Source organism: Triturus cristatus, chromosome 3_1 (assembly GCF_964204655.1).
Source record: "Triturus cristatus chromosome 3_1, aTriCri1.1, whole genome shotgun sequence".
NCBI lineage: Eukaryota > Metazoa > Chordata > Amphibia > Caudata > Salamandridae > Triturus > Triturus cristatus.
Window position 1 is genome coordinate 601,971,961 of NC_140583.1, and position 16,378 is coordinate 601,988,338.

General features: G+C 49.3%; 1 protein-coding gene across 3 annotated transcripts in view; it reads left to right on the forward strand.

Moving 5' to 3' along the window:
- PGPEP1L (pyroglutamyl-peptidase I like) overlaps nucleotides 1-16,378 on the forward strand; it is a 319,258-nt gene that overhangs the window by 124,726 nt on the left and 178,154 nt on the right. For all 3 annotated transcript variants that reach the window (XR_014978843.1, XM_085644510.1, XM_085644511.1), the window contains exon 2: nucleotides 12,328-12,473. Coding sequence is in view for 2 of the 3 variants with exons in the window: in XM_085644510.1 (XP_085500636.1) it covers nucleotides 12,440-12,473 (34 nt within the window). In the remaining variant the exon portion in view is untranslated. The remainder of the gene's footprint in view (nucleotides 1-12,327; nucleotides 12,474-16,378) is intronic.

Below are 16,378 nucleotides of genomic sequence, written 5' to 3' on the forward strand. Positions count from 1 at the left end.
AATGTTTTCCTTTTGTTTACACCATAAGTTGTGCCCCAAGGGCTCTTTAATCCCCCTATATGGTAACTTCTTAATATTTAATTAATTGCTCTCTTTCTTCTCCATCTCTGTCTTGTTTTGTTCATCTCTCACTCCATCCTTTGTAGCACATGTCACCTCGATCCCTGAACCATCCCCTCCTTTAATCTGCCCCTCTTTAGCCAGGGACACCTTTACTTCTTGTGCACTCCCTCCCACTACCTTCTCACTCTGTTTGTGCTATGACCGTCAGCCACATATTTCCCTTTCCTCAACTGAATTTAGCACTCGCCCCTTGTTCTATGCTCCGTGCATTCACCCCTCTCTACACCATAACAGGTCTCACACCCACAACTGTTCTCTTACCTGGCCTTAAAGTCGGTGCCCGCACCGAAGCTTGCCACCTCGCTAGCTGTGCTTCATTAACCAGCCCTGCACATGCCGCAGCCACCACTGCTGATTTGTCCTGAAACAGACTAAATGAAGCTTTTTTAGCCATTCCCCTCTTGCTCCCTCCTCCACTTACTCATCATTCCTGCTCAGCATTGTGTCTGCCCTCCTCACTCTCAACCTATTCCCCTTATTCCAACTGCTCTACTTCATAGTCCAACACCTGGATGTTCTCCTCACCCCCACGCCCGCCTGAACACTGCTTGTACTTGCCTACTGTCTAGAAGCTCCATATCCCACCAAGCATCATGTGACTGCGTAAGGCGTCACTCATCTGACACACAAGACCTTCCCTCCATTACTACAGAGAAGGTCCTGCCATGGCTTCTCCCGCCTTCTGCCGAGAAGAACTCACCAAATCTTCCCCAGCTCTGTGTATTGCCATCCAAGACTGCCTTTGGGCTGGCCATCCTGGAATATGCCGTCTCTTCCCCTCGTTGTAATTGACCTACAGTAGACTCTCTCGAGTCCAGTCCACCATCTTGACCTGGAACCCAATCGCGTGCAGAGTAGCCCGGTGTACTGGCGCTCCTACCTACCCCACTCTCACTATCTCTTTCTACTGGCACCCATTTCCATCTCCATGAGGCGCACCCATCTCCCTTCTTGGCTGCTCAACTCCCCAGCCCTCCTATGACTCCCCTACTGCTCCCAACATCACTCTATCTGATCCCACCCAAAATCACTCACACCCCCATGTCCCTCCCTATGTCTGCCCAATGCCGAGTTGGTGGTTCCTCAGCCCCACACGTGCCTCCTGTACATCTTCAAGGGTTTTGATGCCCTCCCTCAACTGCCCAGTCCGGACTGTCTCGCCCTTGTTCACTGCCATGTCTTGCGCTGTCCCTGACAACTTTGCCAGCATGCTGGCCTCCAATTTTGTCCTCCCAGTTTACCCAGCTTTTTTTGTTCGCCTCTTACCGGGCAGATTGGGGGGATGGTGCAGTCCAGTGACTGCCATTTTGTGTTGGCTACATTATAGCCTAAAAATAGACCAGCACATATATGTATAGGTTGGTTTTGGGCTACCAGACACCATTTTAGTGTGCATTTAGTGGTAATTTTGGCGGTGGAATTTCAAGTCAGGAGTAGTGTTCATTACTGTAAAATAGCTTACCTGCACCATAGTTGATCATGATGGCAGACAACGACATTAAAGTGGCAGAGGCGATGTGGCTGTTGTAGGAGGTAGGGAGGCTAGACCTCGTGGTAGGCAGTGAGGCGGTGTCCTCCTCGGCCTGCCCGCCTCATCAGGCCTCCGTAGGAGTAGCGGCAGCCGTTTTTGCTTGTTCCCCACTGCGTTCATGGCGAGCGGCGTGGGCAGCGTTGGTGCATGTGAGCACCTGCCGCCGCTTCGTGCCCAGTGGAGTAGCCGCTGCGGAAGCTGGGGCCGGTGCATTTGAGGCAAGGCCCCGCACTGTGAATTCGCCTGCGTCCGCTGAAGGTGTTGGGTGGGAGGCGGGCTTCTTGTGGGCCATTCGGCATGAACGCTATTATATTTGAAGGCCCAGTTGGGTCTGCAAGGGCGAGGCAGGGGGATGCGGCCCCGTTGCACGGTAGGCGCATTTACCAAGCCACAGGGAAGAGCAATGCGAGGAAGTGGGCTGCATCAGAGGAACCGCTCACATGCGAGGAGAACCCGGAGGGGAGGAGTGCCCGTAGGCGCGCGTCCTCCGCGGGATCTTGCGGGGACATCCACGCAGCCCGGTGGGGGCGGGGTTTACTTGGGGCGGGGCTGGAAGGGGTTTACATAGATAGGCAGCATGGGGCAGCATGGGGAAGTCTGGGGAGTGCAGCGGGAGGAGTTGTGGGGTCTGGGCACTTCCTTGGAGGTGGGAGATGTTACAGTTAGCGCTCTAGCGTTTCCGCTATAGCGCTGCAGAACGCGCGTAGGTTGCGCTCACGTGCCCGACGTGAGCGCGCTAATAAATAATAAACGGGCGGGCGAGCCAGGCAGTTCGCGCCCAACATAGTAACAGTGTGTGTGGTGTGGTTATTGCGCTGCTCGCACGCTAGGCCTCTCCTGGGCTCCCCAGACCACGAGGGTGCTGACCCAGGGCCCAACCCTTCACAGACAGAGGTCAAGGGGTAGAACATCACACTGGCGACGAGGGGTGACCACTGAACCCCAGGAACTCCTGCTACCGGCTGCACAGCCAAGGAGGTCTCGCCTGACGGCGCAGCACGCTGCACCTGCCCACGTGCGGAGACCGACCCACCAAGTGAGTGCACGACGACCCCTGCTCCCACGTCGGTGATTTCGACACCACAATCGGTGATGATGAGACGCCCGGCCCTGCAGGGGCACTGCCCCATCACCCCGCGTCTGGAGTGCTGCCTCCTTTTAGCGAAGCCGCAGACCCCACGACCGCCGCTCTACGGTGGCAGACATGGCTGGGGAGGTTGGAGAACTACTTCGTTGGGTCCAGAGAGACGGATGGAGCAGTGAAACGTTCTCTACTACTCCACTACGCTGGGGAGGAGATCTACCTCCTGTTCAAGCACCTGCCTGACACAGGTCCCCCGAGCGGTTGCAGCCTTGAACGCACATTTTGACCCCCAGGTCAACCCTGATTACGAGCACTTCAAACTTCGCCAAGCGAAACAGCGCGACGGAGAGTCGGTTGACGCGTTCCACGCGAGGCTGAGGGTTCTCGCGGACACGCACCTGGTCGGCGACCGAGCTAAGGAGGAAATCAGAGCGCAGCTGATCTTGGGAATCAGGAGTAAAACGCTACGAGGCATGATACTTCGCAAACCTAACATCGCGATGAACGACATCCTCGTCCTGGCCAGGACTCACGACCTGTCAGCGGCACGTGCAAAGGAAATGGACTTGGCCCTAGTGAAAGGAGCTGCCAGCACCGTGGAGGTAAAAGTGGAGAAAGCGGACGCAGTCCAGAGGAAAGAACGGCCGCCTAAGCCCCGCGACCGGCGGGCCCCCGATCAAGCCAAGCAATGTGGGTACTGCGGATACGACGAACACCCCCTCAAGGCGTGCCCAGCCCGAGGGAAAACATGCACCAACTGTGGCATAGACAACCACTTCGCGTCAGTCTGTCGCAGGAAGATGCAACGGAGCAGCCACAAGCGAGACAAGCCGATGAGGAAGCTGGTACGACAACTCTCACACACGTCACAGCCCAGGAGAGAACAAGCCAGGGAGTACCCAGAATCAGACACTGAGTCCGACGATGAGGAAGAAACGTACCTTGTGTCCTTTACCAAAGCCCTCAAAAGCACCCCCCGACCTCAGCCGCGCTGCGACATTTTGATAGCTGGATCGGAGGTGAACGCGGTGATAGACACCGGTGCGTCGGTGACAGTGATGGGGGTGCAACAGTACAACCGCCTCAGACCAAGGCCGGAGCTCCGACCGTCGAAGGCCAAGATCTTCGCTTATGGCAGTGACACGCCGCTTCCGCTGAAGGGCAAGATAACGGTAGCAGTACAGTCAGAGAAGGCAGAAATCGTCATCGACGTTCACGTCATCAACCAGGAAGTTGACACACTTCTCAGCGGCCATGCGGCCGAGGATCTAGGACTGATCACCTTCCTCAGAGTGGTCCAAGACCGACAAGTCGACGACCTGCTGGAAGCATTTCAAGGCCTGTTCTCAGGACTAGGGAAGATCAAAAGGCCGCCCGTACGACTTCACATAGACCCCGCTGTGCAACCGACAGCCCTCCGGCACAGGCGCATCCCGTTTCACTTACGCCCGTTAGTAGAGGAGGAGCTCCGACGACTGGAGGAACAGGGCGTCATCGAGAAGGTTACGGGACCCACACCCTGGGTGTCACCAATGGTGATAGCCGAGAAGCCACGACAACCTGGGAAGATCCGGCTATGCATCGACATGCGCCTCCCAAACAAGGCCATCACAAGGGAAAGGCACATCACACCGACCATGGACGACATTGTCTCCGATCTGAACGGCGCCCGATGGTTCTCGAAACTGGACTTAAATGCGGGGTACCACCAACTCACCCTAGCCAAGGAGAGCCGATACATTACCACCTTCAGCACGCACTTGGGGCTACGGCGATACAAACGCCTGAATTTCGGGATCTCATCGGCGGCCGAAATCTTCCAGAACACGATTAGAGACATCCTGGTCGGACTGCCTGGCGTCCTGAATGTGAGTGATGATATCCTCATCTACTCCAAGACAGTCGAGGAGCACTACCGACACGTCAGGGCTACCCTCGCGCGCCTCCAAGAGCACGGAGTCACCCTACACCGGGAGAAGTGCCAACTATTCCAACAAAAGATTGAGTTCTTCGGCTACATCTTTACCAAGGAAGGCATCCAAGTAGACCCTCGAAAGTCGCAAGCCATAAAAACGGCCGCGGCCCCCGCGCCAGTGGCGGAAGTTCGCAGCTTCCTAGGGATGGCCACATACTGCTGAAGGTTCGTCCCAAATCTGACCACCCTGGCCGAGACCCTGAGACGTCTCACCAAGACCGACGTGGCGTGGCAGTGGACTGACGCCGAAGAGCAGGCTTTCGAGGCGATCAAAGAAGCGCTTCTAGACCAGACAACACTGGTCTACTTTGACCCGACCAAGAAGACCGAGATCCTAGTGGATGCCAGCCCCGTAGGGTTAGGGGCAGTCCTAACGCAAGAACAGGAACCCGGGCAATGGGCAACTCTGGCGTACGCTAGCAAGGCCCTCACCGACACGGAGAAGCGATACTCCCAAATCGAGCGGGTAGCACTGGCAATCCGGTGGGGCTGCCGCCATTTCCATCTGTACGTGTGTGGACACCCATTCACAGTGGTGAACGACCATCAGCCGCTGGTGCCGCTATTCCGGGGAACAGCACCACACCCGCCCCCACGCATAGAGCGGTGGGCCATCGGTCTGCAACAGTATCACCTGAGTGTAGTATACCGGCCAGGGGCCAAAAACCCGGCAGATTTCCTGTCCCGCCACCCAGAACACGACAGTGTACCCGAGCACAGGGACGCTGAGGATGAAGCCGAGGAGCACCTTGACATGGTGGCGGCACTGACGTGTCCCCGGGCCATCACGCTTGAGGAGCTCCGAGATGTAGCCGACCAAGACCCCGTGATGAGCAAGGTCAAGAACACCATCCTCGAGGGAACCTGGCAGTCGTTCCTGCAAACGGCGAACTCGTGGGCCAGTGGAGACCGAGAGGATCTTCAACACATGTGGAGGGTACGACACGAGCTGAGCGTGACCAGAGGGGGACTCCTTCTAAGAGGTTCCCGAATCGTCGTCCCAGGGGCACTCCGGACAAGAGCGACACAGTTAGCACACAAGGGACACCAAGGTACAGAGAAGATGAAAGCCCGGATGAGAGAGAAGGTTTGGTTCCCGGGCATGGACGACTAGGTCACCGACACCGTCCGCAGCTGCCAGTCATGCCAGCTAACAGGAGAAGCCCAACCACCAGCGCCCATCATAACTGAAGAGCATGGGCATACCCCCTGGGAAAAGATCAGTGTGGACTTTGGGAGCCTGCCCGATGGGTGAGTCACCCTAGTCATCGTCGACAGTTACTCGAAGTACCCCGTTGCAGAGGCCCTGCCGTCCACCGCCTTCGTACACGTGACGCCCGCCCTGGAGAAGGTATTTGGGATGTTCGGGTACCCCGAGGAACTGCGGAGTGACAATGGACCCCCGTTCCAAGGACATGAGTTCGAAGAACTCCTGAAGGCACACGGCATGAGACACAGGCGCATCACCCCGCAATGGCCCCAAGCCAATGGGGAGGTGGAGCGGTTTATGCGCACCATCAATAAGATACTGCGCATCGCCGTGTCCGAACAACTAGACCCGGAGCAAGAGCTACAGCGATTCCTAGGGGAATACCGCAGCACTCCCCACTGCTCCACCCGACAAGCCCCCTGGGCATTGATGTTCCAAGGAGCTCGCAGGGATGGGCTGCCAGTAGCCCCCGGCTGGGTAGCGCCACCTTTCAGTGAGGAAGAAGCTTTCCGAAGGCGCCAAAGGCGAAACAACAGAGTCAGTGAGGCCCGGCGGGCCGTGACCCGAGAAGTTCAAGCCGGAGACACGGTGGTCCTCAAAGAGCGCCGGCCAGGAGGAAAGTTTAAGACTCGATATGAAAGAGGGTACTGGAGAGTGGTCGACCGCCGAGGGACCATGGTAACAGCGCGTCAGGGGAGAGACCTGGTCACCCGGAACATATCGTGGTTCAAGGTGGTGAGGAGACCCGCGGACGACCCAGAGACGGCAGATCTCGACGTGGACCACGACTTGGGGGACGGCTCGGGGGACACATCCCGCTCCGACCCACGGAGCAACACAGACTCTGAGCCAGACGGCGCCGACGGCACAGGTAGTGGGCCAAGGCAAGAGGTGCCACCGGAAATCTCGGCCCCAGGCGCATGAAGGGCCGCCAGGTATGAGCTGAGGGAGAACCCCAGGCCCAGCAGTCGGCTGAGAGACTTTGCGTGCCAAGTAAGTGCTGCAGCGAAGTAAGAAATGGACTGTTGTCAAGGACTGAGTTGAGAAGGGATGTTACAGTTAGCACTCTAGCGTTTCCGCTAGAGCGCTGCAGAACGCGCGTAGGTTGCGCTCACGTCCCCGACGTGAGCGAGCGTATAAATAATAAACGGGCGGGCGTGCCAGGCAGTTCGCGCCCAACATAGTAACAGTGTGTGTGGTGTGGTTATTGCGCTGCTCGCACGCTAGGCCTCCCCTGGGCTCCCCAGACCACGAGGGTGCTGACCCAGGGCCCTACCCTTCACAGACAGAGGTCAAGGGGTAGAACATCACAGGAGGGAGGGCTCTGGAGCAGCCCATATGTATGGAGGAGGTTAGGAGAGGTGGAGGACAGCCCACATCAGTCTGGCCTGGCTCTATTTGGGCACTGGGAGGAGTTAGCTGGGGTGAGCAATTGGGATCAGCGGGGTCAGGGGAAGAGGATTATACTGAATGCAATGGCTACTTTTGGAGTGTGCCCGGTGGCATGAGGCAGGTGCTGCGTGGAGCGATGGAGGAGGACTGGTGAGATGGTTTTCCTCCATTTGCAGGGTGACAGCTTACCAGTTTAGGGCTCTACTTAGGGAGGCATTGTCCCGGTTGGGATGCAGGCTGACTATGGCATGCATTGCTTTTGCATAGGAGCTGCGTCGGAAGCAGCTAATCGGGGCTGGCATCAGTAGGACATCATTTGTTAGACCGCTGGTCGTCAGGTTATTATAAGCGATGCATGAGGGGAATGGGGGTCGGGGCAGCACGGTGAAATGCTTACTGCTCATTTGTTTCTTTCCAGGTGCAGTAGAGGGCTCTGCGTCTGCGGAAGTGGTGATTTGAATAGTAGGCCACTCGTTTATTAAATGGGCAGCGATTCAAGTCTGACAGAGAGGGGTAGTGGCGAATTTGGATTTAAATGAACATCTCTTTCAAATCTCCTTGAAAGATAAAGGGCGAATGTTAATGAAGTGGTGTCCAGATGTGTTGCTTTTGCACCTAGGGGCCAACGACTTGGTCAGGAAAAAAATGGATAGTGCTGTTGAAAACCATTAAGAGAGAGAAATTAAGGTGCGGTGGGCTGGGGTGTTTGTGTGGTGGACTGAATTTGTTCCGCGAAGATCTTGGGGAGGTGCTACAAAGCCGGCGGCAATAGACAGGGTGGGAGGGAAAATCAACAGGGAAATGGTGCGTTTTTGCAGGTAGATCGGCTTTGGCAGGAATTGTCATTCGGACATTAAATTCGAGGCTTCAATGTTTTTCAGAAGTGATAGGGTACACTTATCCAGTATAGGCTTGGATTTGTATTTGTTGGAAATTAGGAAAGTTCTGGGTAAGGTTTTGTACGTGAAACGCTAAGGTTATGCCATACAAGGAAGCCGATCCCTGGGGGGGGGGGGCAAGAAAATACGGGTGATAGTTTATCACCCCTCCTCCTTTCCTGGGTGGCAGGGGCATGAAAAGTTTGACAGGAGTTTGCAGAAGTTGTTTGCCGTTGCCAGTTGGGGAACCATGTGAAAGGAAGCGGAGGAACCATGTGTAAGCAAGCAGAGGGTAGGCAGGTAGTTAAAGGTTCAGTTTAGGACATTTGGTTACTAACAGGTTCATATAGATACTCATTGGATGTAGGGGGAATTAAAAGTTGGAAATGTTGAAATGCAATACAGTTAATGAGTTAGCTGCAGAGTGGGTATGTTTGGGGGAGATCGTAGGGGTTTGGGGTAATATAGGGGCTTGTTTACTGGATGTATAGTTAGGTCTTAGTTTTGTATGGGCGGTTGGCCAGGATTTGTTGTGATGTGCACCTGTTTCAATAAAGCAGCCTTTTCCACACACAAAAATGGTCAGTGTTTATCTGCACCCCTCCCTACCAAGCTTCCTGTAGTACCATTTGAGTCATGGCCCATTCCCCCACTCGCCACTGTCAGGCTTTGCTACCACCCCTGATGGTCCTTGCCTCGCCAGGGCATCCCTTCACTCTCACCGGCCCACCTCCCTGGATGCAGAATCTGAGCCTGCCGCTGCGGGCCTTGCGCCAAACAGCAGCAGACAGCAGGCCTTACTCCGTCCCTTCTCATGGGAACTCATGGCTACACGCACAGTCACCTCTCTCTTGCTCTCCCACCACTCTGCCCGCAGGCTCCTACTCCCTCTCCTCACATGCCTCCATAACGTTTTCCTATAGCTGTGAGCTGGCAAAGACTGCCGCCACCACACCTTCAGAGGATCTGCTCATGGGCCAGATCCGGCCCGGTCCAAAGCCCCCGCAAGCCAAACAGCCCTCCCGCCCTGCCTCATGTCAGCATGACCACAAGCCCTAAAAAATTACTTCTGCACAAAAACAATTTCTGTCTTGCCTACAATGCTACCAGCCACCATATAATACACTACGAAATGGTGGCTTGTAGCTTTATCCACTCACCCTTATATTTCAAACCCAGCCCCGCCTACCAGCATAGCCTAAATATTGCCTAACCATTCTCTTGCTGAGTATGCATGACTTTTTAGCTATACTTTTTATTTGTGTGACACTTGGATAGTTCACAATCCCTGTGACTTCAGTAATATTGATGGCATCGTAAGGAAGTATACAAAAAAGTCATGGGTGTAATGGCTGAATTAATCTCAGCCTTTGGTAATTCGACTTAACTAGAGTGAACCCGGTCCTACTGCTTGTGTTCCTGTTCAGGAAGGACCTGGCTTGGCAGTCCAGGCTGGACAGTTCCTACTGGAGCAGGAACAAGGCTGATTTCCATATGGCTGATTCTAATCTGAGGTGGCATTGTGGACAAAAAAACGATGGAATGGGATGCAGACCGAGTGATTACCAGTGGCCTTAATTAATGTAAGCATCCCATCCATCACTTTTTTGTATACGTTAGTAACATTGATGGCAGCACCCCCCACTGAAAATTGTTGCAACACCACTAGGGTTGTCAATTTTCCCAGACAAAAATACTGGTCATTTGCTCATGTTTTAAGATTTTGCAAAAGCTCTGACATCCTACTTACATAGACCTTTAAATACATTGTTTGTATTTATTGTTAACACTGCCTTTCTTTTTATGTTTGCTTTGCTTATTAAGGCAGTTCTAGAGCATATGGTAAAGAGCTTTCGTCTTATATTTTACTGTTTTAAGTACGTGCAGATAAGAGGAAAAAATACTGGCTTTGAGTGATTTTTACCGGCTGGGGTATTAAAATACTGGTCTGCTGATAAAAAAAAAACAGTCATGTGGCAACCCTACATGCAAGTGAAGGCAAAAAAGGGAAATGTAAACTTTCCCAGCTATTAAGAATGAAAGTTTTTGTTGTATTAAGGACAAGGAGGCAAGGATTATACATCAACCCTCATCATTAACTATAAACTAAAAACCCCATAGGCAAACAGAAAATGAACAAGGCAAACAGTCCGCCACTCACTGCTCCTTTCGATCCACAAAACCCTTGGCTCTAGCTCTAGCTATTGGGTCAAGAAGTTTCAATTTAATTAAGGACACAAAGGCGAGGATTATGCTTCCCTTTCTTTACTAACATTTTCAAAGAGCAGTCAATAAAAATGTCCACCAATCACCATGACCCTATCACCACAGAACTGAGAGACACAATCTTTCTACCTCTTTCTTTGTGAAATTCTAACACATCCGTCCATAACACTAGAGAGCAACTTTCTCAGTTCTGAACAGCCTTCCAATTTCAACTTTGTTTAACATCTGTTAAACTACGTCCTATATATAACTTAATCTCAGGAGAGCCTCCCGTGGCTGCTTTGCTCCAAGTTCTTAAACTGAGCCTCCAATTTTAATATTGCTTCTGTTCTGTTCCTGAAATAGAAATTTGAGAAGTAACTACTATTTCTGGTTATCACATTCAAACAACAAGGTCAGGTAACAGAGTATTACATTCACATACAACAATTATAAACTCTGCGCCATTATTTGAACAATAATACTTGAAAATAATAAATATAGTGATAATACTAATGGCAATGATAGCTCGGCGGGATGATCTTCCCCTCCGTGTCCTTAATATAATTGAAAATTCTTGCCACAACAGCCAGAAAATGTTTTTATTATATGGCAGGACCAGAGGCTTATATTAGGTTTGTTCAAAGCTTAGACATGACAATAGAAGCAACATCTGCAATAGGTTTCCAATACAACTTTTTAAATGGCTGTAACTTTTTAAAGAAAAAAAACCTTTACCTATCAGTTTCAAGTTATCCAACTTTTCAGCATTAGAAACAGTGATCACATTATACCGCAAGGAGACAAGGGTACAATATGATACAGTTGTACAATTATCGCCATTCCCCAAAGCACTAGTATACAGTAGCTGTGCGGCAGGGCATTCATTGCAGACATACCCATAAGCAGTAAAACGCATCAAAAAAGTAAAGAGAAGAAAAAAATACTAGAGGTGGTAGGATAGAAAACCAAGCTTGATTATTATATACAGTAGGTGTTAGTAGCCAACTACAATTACTTGCCCAACAATCTGCGCAGCCTTGATGCGGGTGCAATAAAGCTGCAAACAGTATGGCACACCACATCGGACTGCAGCAGTTAGAGATAATGTTGAGCACTTAACACGCTCTTAGAATATTCTTCTTCGAGCCCTGTATAAATAAAATAAGCATTGGCATAGCCAATAGGTCTCGCCTTTGGGACCTTATAAGTGTTTAGCCATGCAACAGTTGCATAACTAAACACTTATAAGGTCCCAAAAGTGAGACCTATTGGCTATGCCAAGCGGCTGCAAAAGTGAAAGTGATCGTGATCAAATATCAAAGCGACCGTGCGGCCGCCAAAGTGAAAGTAATCGCGGTAAAAGTGGCGCGCGCGCCCGCGCACATGCACTGTAGCTCTAGGCTGGCCTGGTAGCACTTTTTGGAGCGCTCTCAATAAGTCTCGCCAGACCAGCGCATGCGCTGCGTCAGGCGAGACCTAAAAAAAAAGAAGCAGTGCCATTGAGTTACGAGGGCCTTAAATGAGGTCACTATCAGGGTAGGCCTCATTAGAGTAAGTGGGCTATGTAGAATAGAAATCTTACCAAATACTACCTCTGATATCTCGGTACATTATGCAAATATGGTTGCATAAAATTGGTTGTGATTAGTGGGATGCATACTTCCACCATCCTCTTTGCCTTGTTGCAATCTCCTAGATAGTGCAGGCCTGGTTCTTCATGACATATCTTGAGGCCAGTTATCTACTAGGTAGTAAAAACAGTCTATGCAACAATTATCTAATCATGCCATGCTGACTTGCTGCTCCCACTTGGCTCACTGCACATCTCTTGAATTCTTTCTTGTGGAACTCGCATGAAACTTTTAACTTTAACTTGGGATAGGGTGGGCGAGTGATCGATTTCACACCCTAATCCTTCTGTCCTAGAGTGTTCCCGGTGGCCGGAGGATCAGCCCGGGTCCTCACGCAGGCGCTTGAAATCGGATAGTCCTGTTTGCAGCGGAACAGATTCCAGTTGCACATTCTGCAGCTGCGTTTCATGGATACGACTTCCCACGTTGTGGTTGTGACTGGTAAGATTTATTGTTTGACTTCAGTTCGCTTCCTCTTTTTAGCCACGCCAGGAATGCGCACGCGCCTGCACCCCCTCCATAAACAGAAACAACGCCCGCCCATGGCAACAGGCCTAGAATGGAGACATCGCCCTCGTCTCTCGCCCGGGAAACCAGGAGAAGTCACCAAGATGTTCTGTGCTGTCACTTAAATAAGTGTATCTCATAGTTTAAAAAAAAAGAGGCTTTATATAAAAAATAAAATAATGTCGCTCTCTGAAATTCGAAAGGGTGCACAAAACATCTTCGGATCTTAATTATCTGCAAAAATGAAAAGGGGCACCAGTGAAAGTTTTGCAATGGAACTGCTGTCTTCAAACCCCCTCCCAACCCCGCCCCCAAAAACTATTTCATAGCGCCAACAATGCTTTCCCTTTTGATGTGAGCTAGCACATTGCTCTCTTCCAATATTTCCTGTAATACACGAACTGCACAAGAGGCGCTCTTCAGGATACTGTTGAGAGGTGTGTATTACAACAGGAGCACGTGTTTTAGGATGGAATCATACAGCAGTACCAGCTACAGTCAGTGAAGAGCTCAAGCAACTGTATTATATATAGATGCTAGCCTCATACCTCCATCATACATTGCACTGCATTCCTGCCTCCTACTCAGTCAACCACACACCTTCTCACTTAAATCATACTCACGGACACAGCTAACCCTAAGCGTGAAAATGCTCCTCAGAACTAAGCCAGCTCAAAATCTTTAAACCTCAAAGGAACATAGCGCTATTGGCCTATACACACCAATATTCTGCTTGGAGCAATCTCCTCTCCACGCTCACTATGGCAGCACTCTTTACACCACCATTCTTTGCTGCTCCACTGCCCCCCTGCACTACAACGCGGCTCCACCGCGACACCCTTCTCTTCCCGATCTATGTACTCGGTGTGATCCCTCAAACCATCGTCCATTGCCTTGTTCAGACAGAAAGAAATACCATCAAAATTCCAAATCCTCGCTCCTTCAACTTCCACAGCAAAACTCTACAACATGGTGAGAAGCTCAACAAAGCGAGCCCTTTTTCCACAGCCTATGGGCTTCTTGGCACTGACTCTACTCTTTACTCAATCCTAATCTTTCCCTATATGTAAATACTACATTCCCTTTCCTGCTCATCCTGAGGTTCTATCCCCAAATTTAAAGACAGTCTTCATAAGCAGGCAGCCTGACAATTATTGCTGCCCAGGACATGTTTGGTGGAATAGTGGAACCTTCCTAATTAGGCTGCTGATCGTGCTGACCAATCAGTACATTTATTATACACTTTAGGCTACATGACCTTTTGCGCACACAAATACGAAACTGTTTATTTTTCAGAACAACTGGAAAGCAGCATTGAAACACACCATTCGCTCTAATAACGAATGATGAAGCGACGTTTTATAAAAAAAAAAATAATAATAATACTGAACACTTCTCTTTTGCCAAAACGTCACGATTGATGCAGATGTTTAAGAATAATTAGAATGGAAAGAGGATATGCGATATCGTTGTGTTTATATGAAATACCAATTAGAAGAAAAGTACTGGAACTAGGCAGTTATTTTTCTTAAAGGATTATGGTGATAGACGTTCAGCAAAGTTGAGAAAAATCAGCACAGCCAGAGAAAACAAAGTAGGACGTAGAGGTTAGGATAAAACTTAGTAGATCAACAAGTCATAGAGCAAACCGGGTTCGAAATTCAGGCTGTGGTGGACTCTCTTGCTCTCATGTTCTGTGATTGTGGATATGATGCAGAACATGAGAAGAAATCAATGCGATTAAGACTGTTCCTTCCCAGCTCCATGCTGCAGTTGACAAGTTTCAGAAGACGGCTCGCTCCACATGCAATGACTCTCAAAATATTTCCTGATCCTATTTTGACATTGGGGAACAAATATGGGGCTTTGCTCTCTGCAAAACCTATGGCATTGAAGCTCTGCTCTTGGGAACAGTTTTGGGCCCAATGCTGGGGTCTGACTTGTATCTGTTATGGTATAAGGGATAACAGTGCATTTGGACTGGACTTGAGGACATATTGTTTACAGTTTAGGTGCAGAAGGGGGATTGCTGGTCCTTTGACGTGGTTTGAATGCCTTGTATAAGCTTCAGTGACCGAGTAAGGTATGTCTGGGTTTCGTGGTCCATGCTTAATCTGCCCTTACATGGTAAACTTGACTTTTGTCTTGCTTTAATAGGTCTTCTTGCAGTGTGGCCAACAGTTCGACACCTTACTTCTTAACCCTCACTAAGACGAACAAGATCCATCAGAGGACCAGTGCCTCTGAAAGAAGTAGTTATAAAAATACATTTCACAACACTCCTGAGGACCCATTTGATTCAAAATGTGATAGTCCACATGATGAAGTAATTGTACTTCTGTCTTTATTTCCAAGCTTCATATGTATCCTTTGAAAATACAACACAAACTTGTAGCCAACACGTGTTTCGTCCTACGGCAACTTAACTGATGACTTCATCAGGGGAACAAAAAAAGCATTATTCTTCTGATTATTAATTTACAGGCTGCCTATACCTCCTAATCCTTCACCAGGGTGAGTATTAGTATTTTTGAGGTGCTAACACTAGTCACCACTGAACAATTTCTGAAGGGTTTAAGGGGCCCTTTCTGGTTCTTGGAGCACCGCCATGAATATATAATATCAGACACTATAACACAAAGTTTTGCGCAGCTTTTACCATACCACTTTATCTGGCCTTATTGGTATGAAAATAATTAGGTTTTTGGGTAGAGCGACCAGGCATCCCAGATTTTCCGAGACAGTTCCTGGTTTTCACCAGCTGTCCCGGCTGATTTCAGCAATTTTGGCTGAGGTCCCAGTTTTCAGTCAAGGTACGTTTTCATGTGTTAACAACAAAGTACTAGTTAGCAGCTCTTATAGAAAGCTATTTAAGTAACATGTATGATACTGAGTTTAAAAAAAATACTTTTTATTTATTTCCCTTGTGCTGAGGTTGTGGTTCTCAATTGATGAGTGCTATCATTCTGTTCCCCTCGGATGATATTTAATTGAGTCCTACTTCTATTTTTTTTTTTTTAAATGTCCCGGTTTTTGGCCTTTAAAATCTGGCCACCCTATTTTTGGTCCCAGTACAGAAAATAAAACCCATTTCCGCTGCAACAGTATCAAATCAAAAGACTCTTGGCAGCTGTCGTTTCATTAAAAGCAAACATTTTTCTTCAATAAATATCCCATTGGGTATATTTTTTAGCATGTGGAACAAATAAAAAAAACTATTCTAGTCTCAGAAAGGATCTTTATTCTTCTTAAAGTCATGATGCCAGAAGTTTTTCGTCTGCCGCTGCCAGTTTCTCATTGGGTATTAGACCATCACCACCAATTTCAAAATGTTGATATACAAGAAATGTTATTGTACTTTGAAAATTCAACAATATTATCCTTTTTCCTCCCACCAACTTCTAATAGATTTTCAGCATGCTCTTGTTTGATTGCAGCCATTACCACAATATCATTCTAAGACAGAAAACTTCCTTTATTTCATTAAAGAAATCTAGACCATTGTTGCAACAATCTCTGGGAGACTGTTGCAACAGATGGTCCATGGGAGCAATCAGTCAGGTATAACCTGAACTGTTAGTGCAGTAGTATCTGTTCGTAAAATGGAGGCAAATCCATTGTTTTTAAATCTGCATCCTATGACTTAGGGATATAATTTGCCTTAAAATTGATTGTTTGGAACCTATTTAAATAATGCTGTTTAAGTTTAAATAATGAGAGCCCATAGAGTCTTCTTGGTCTTCTAGCCTTACATACCCCTTCCAATGGAGACAACTAAGGAGAAGATTTGGTTTGGTCCATAACCCCTAATATTCCTGGGACATAACTCCAATTCCACT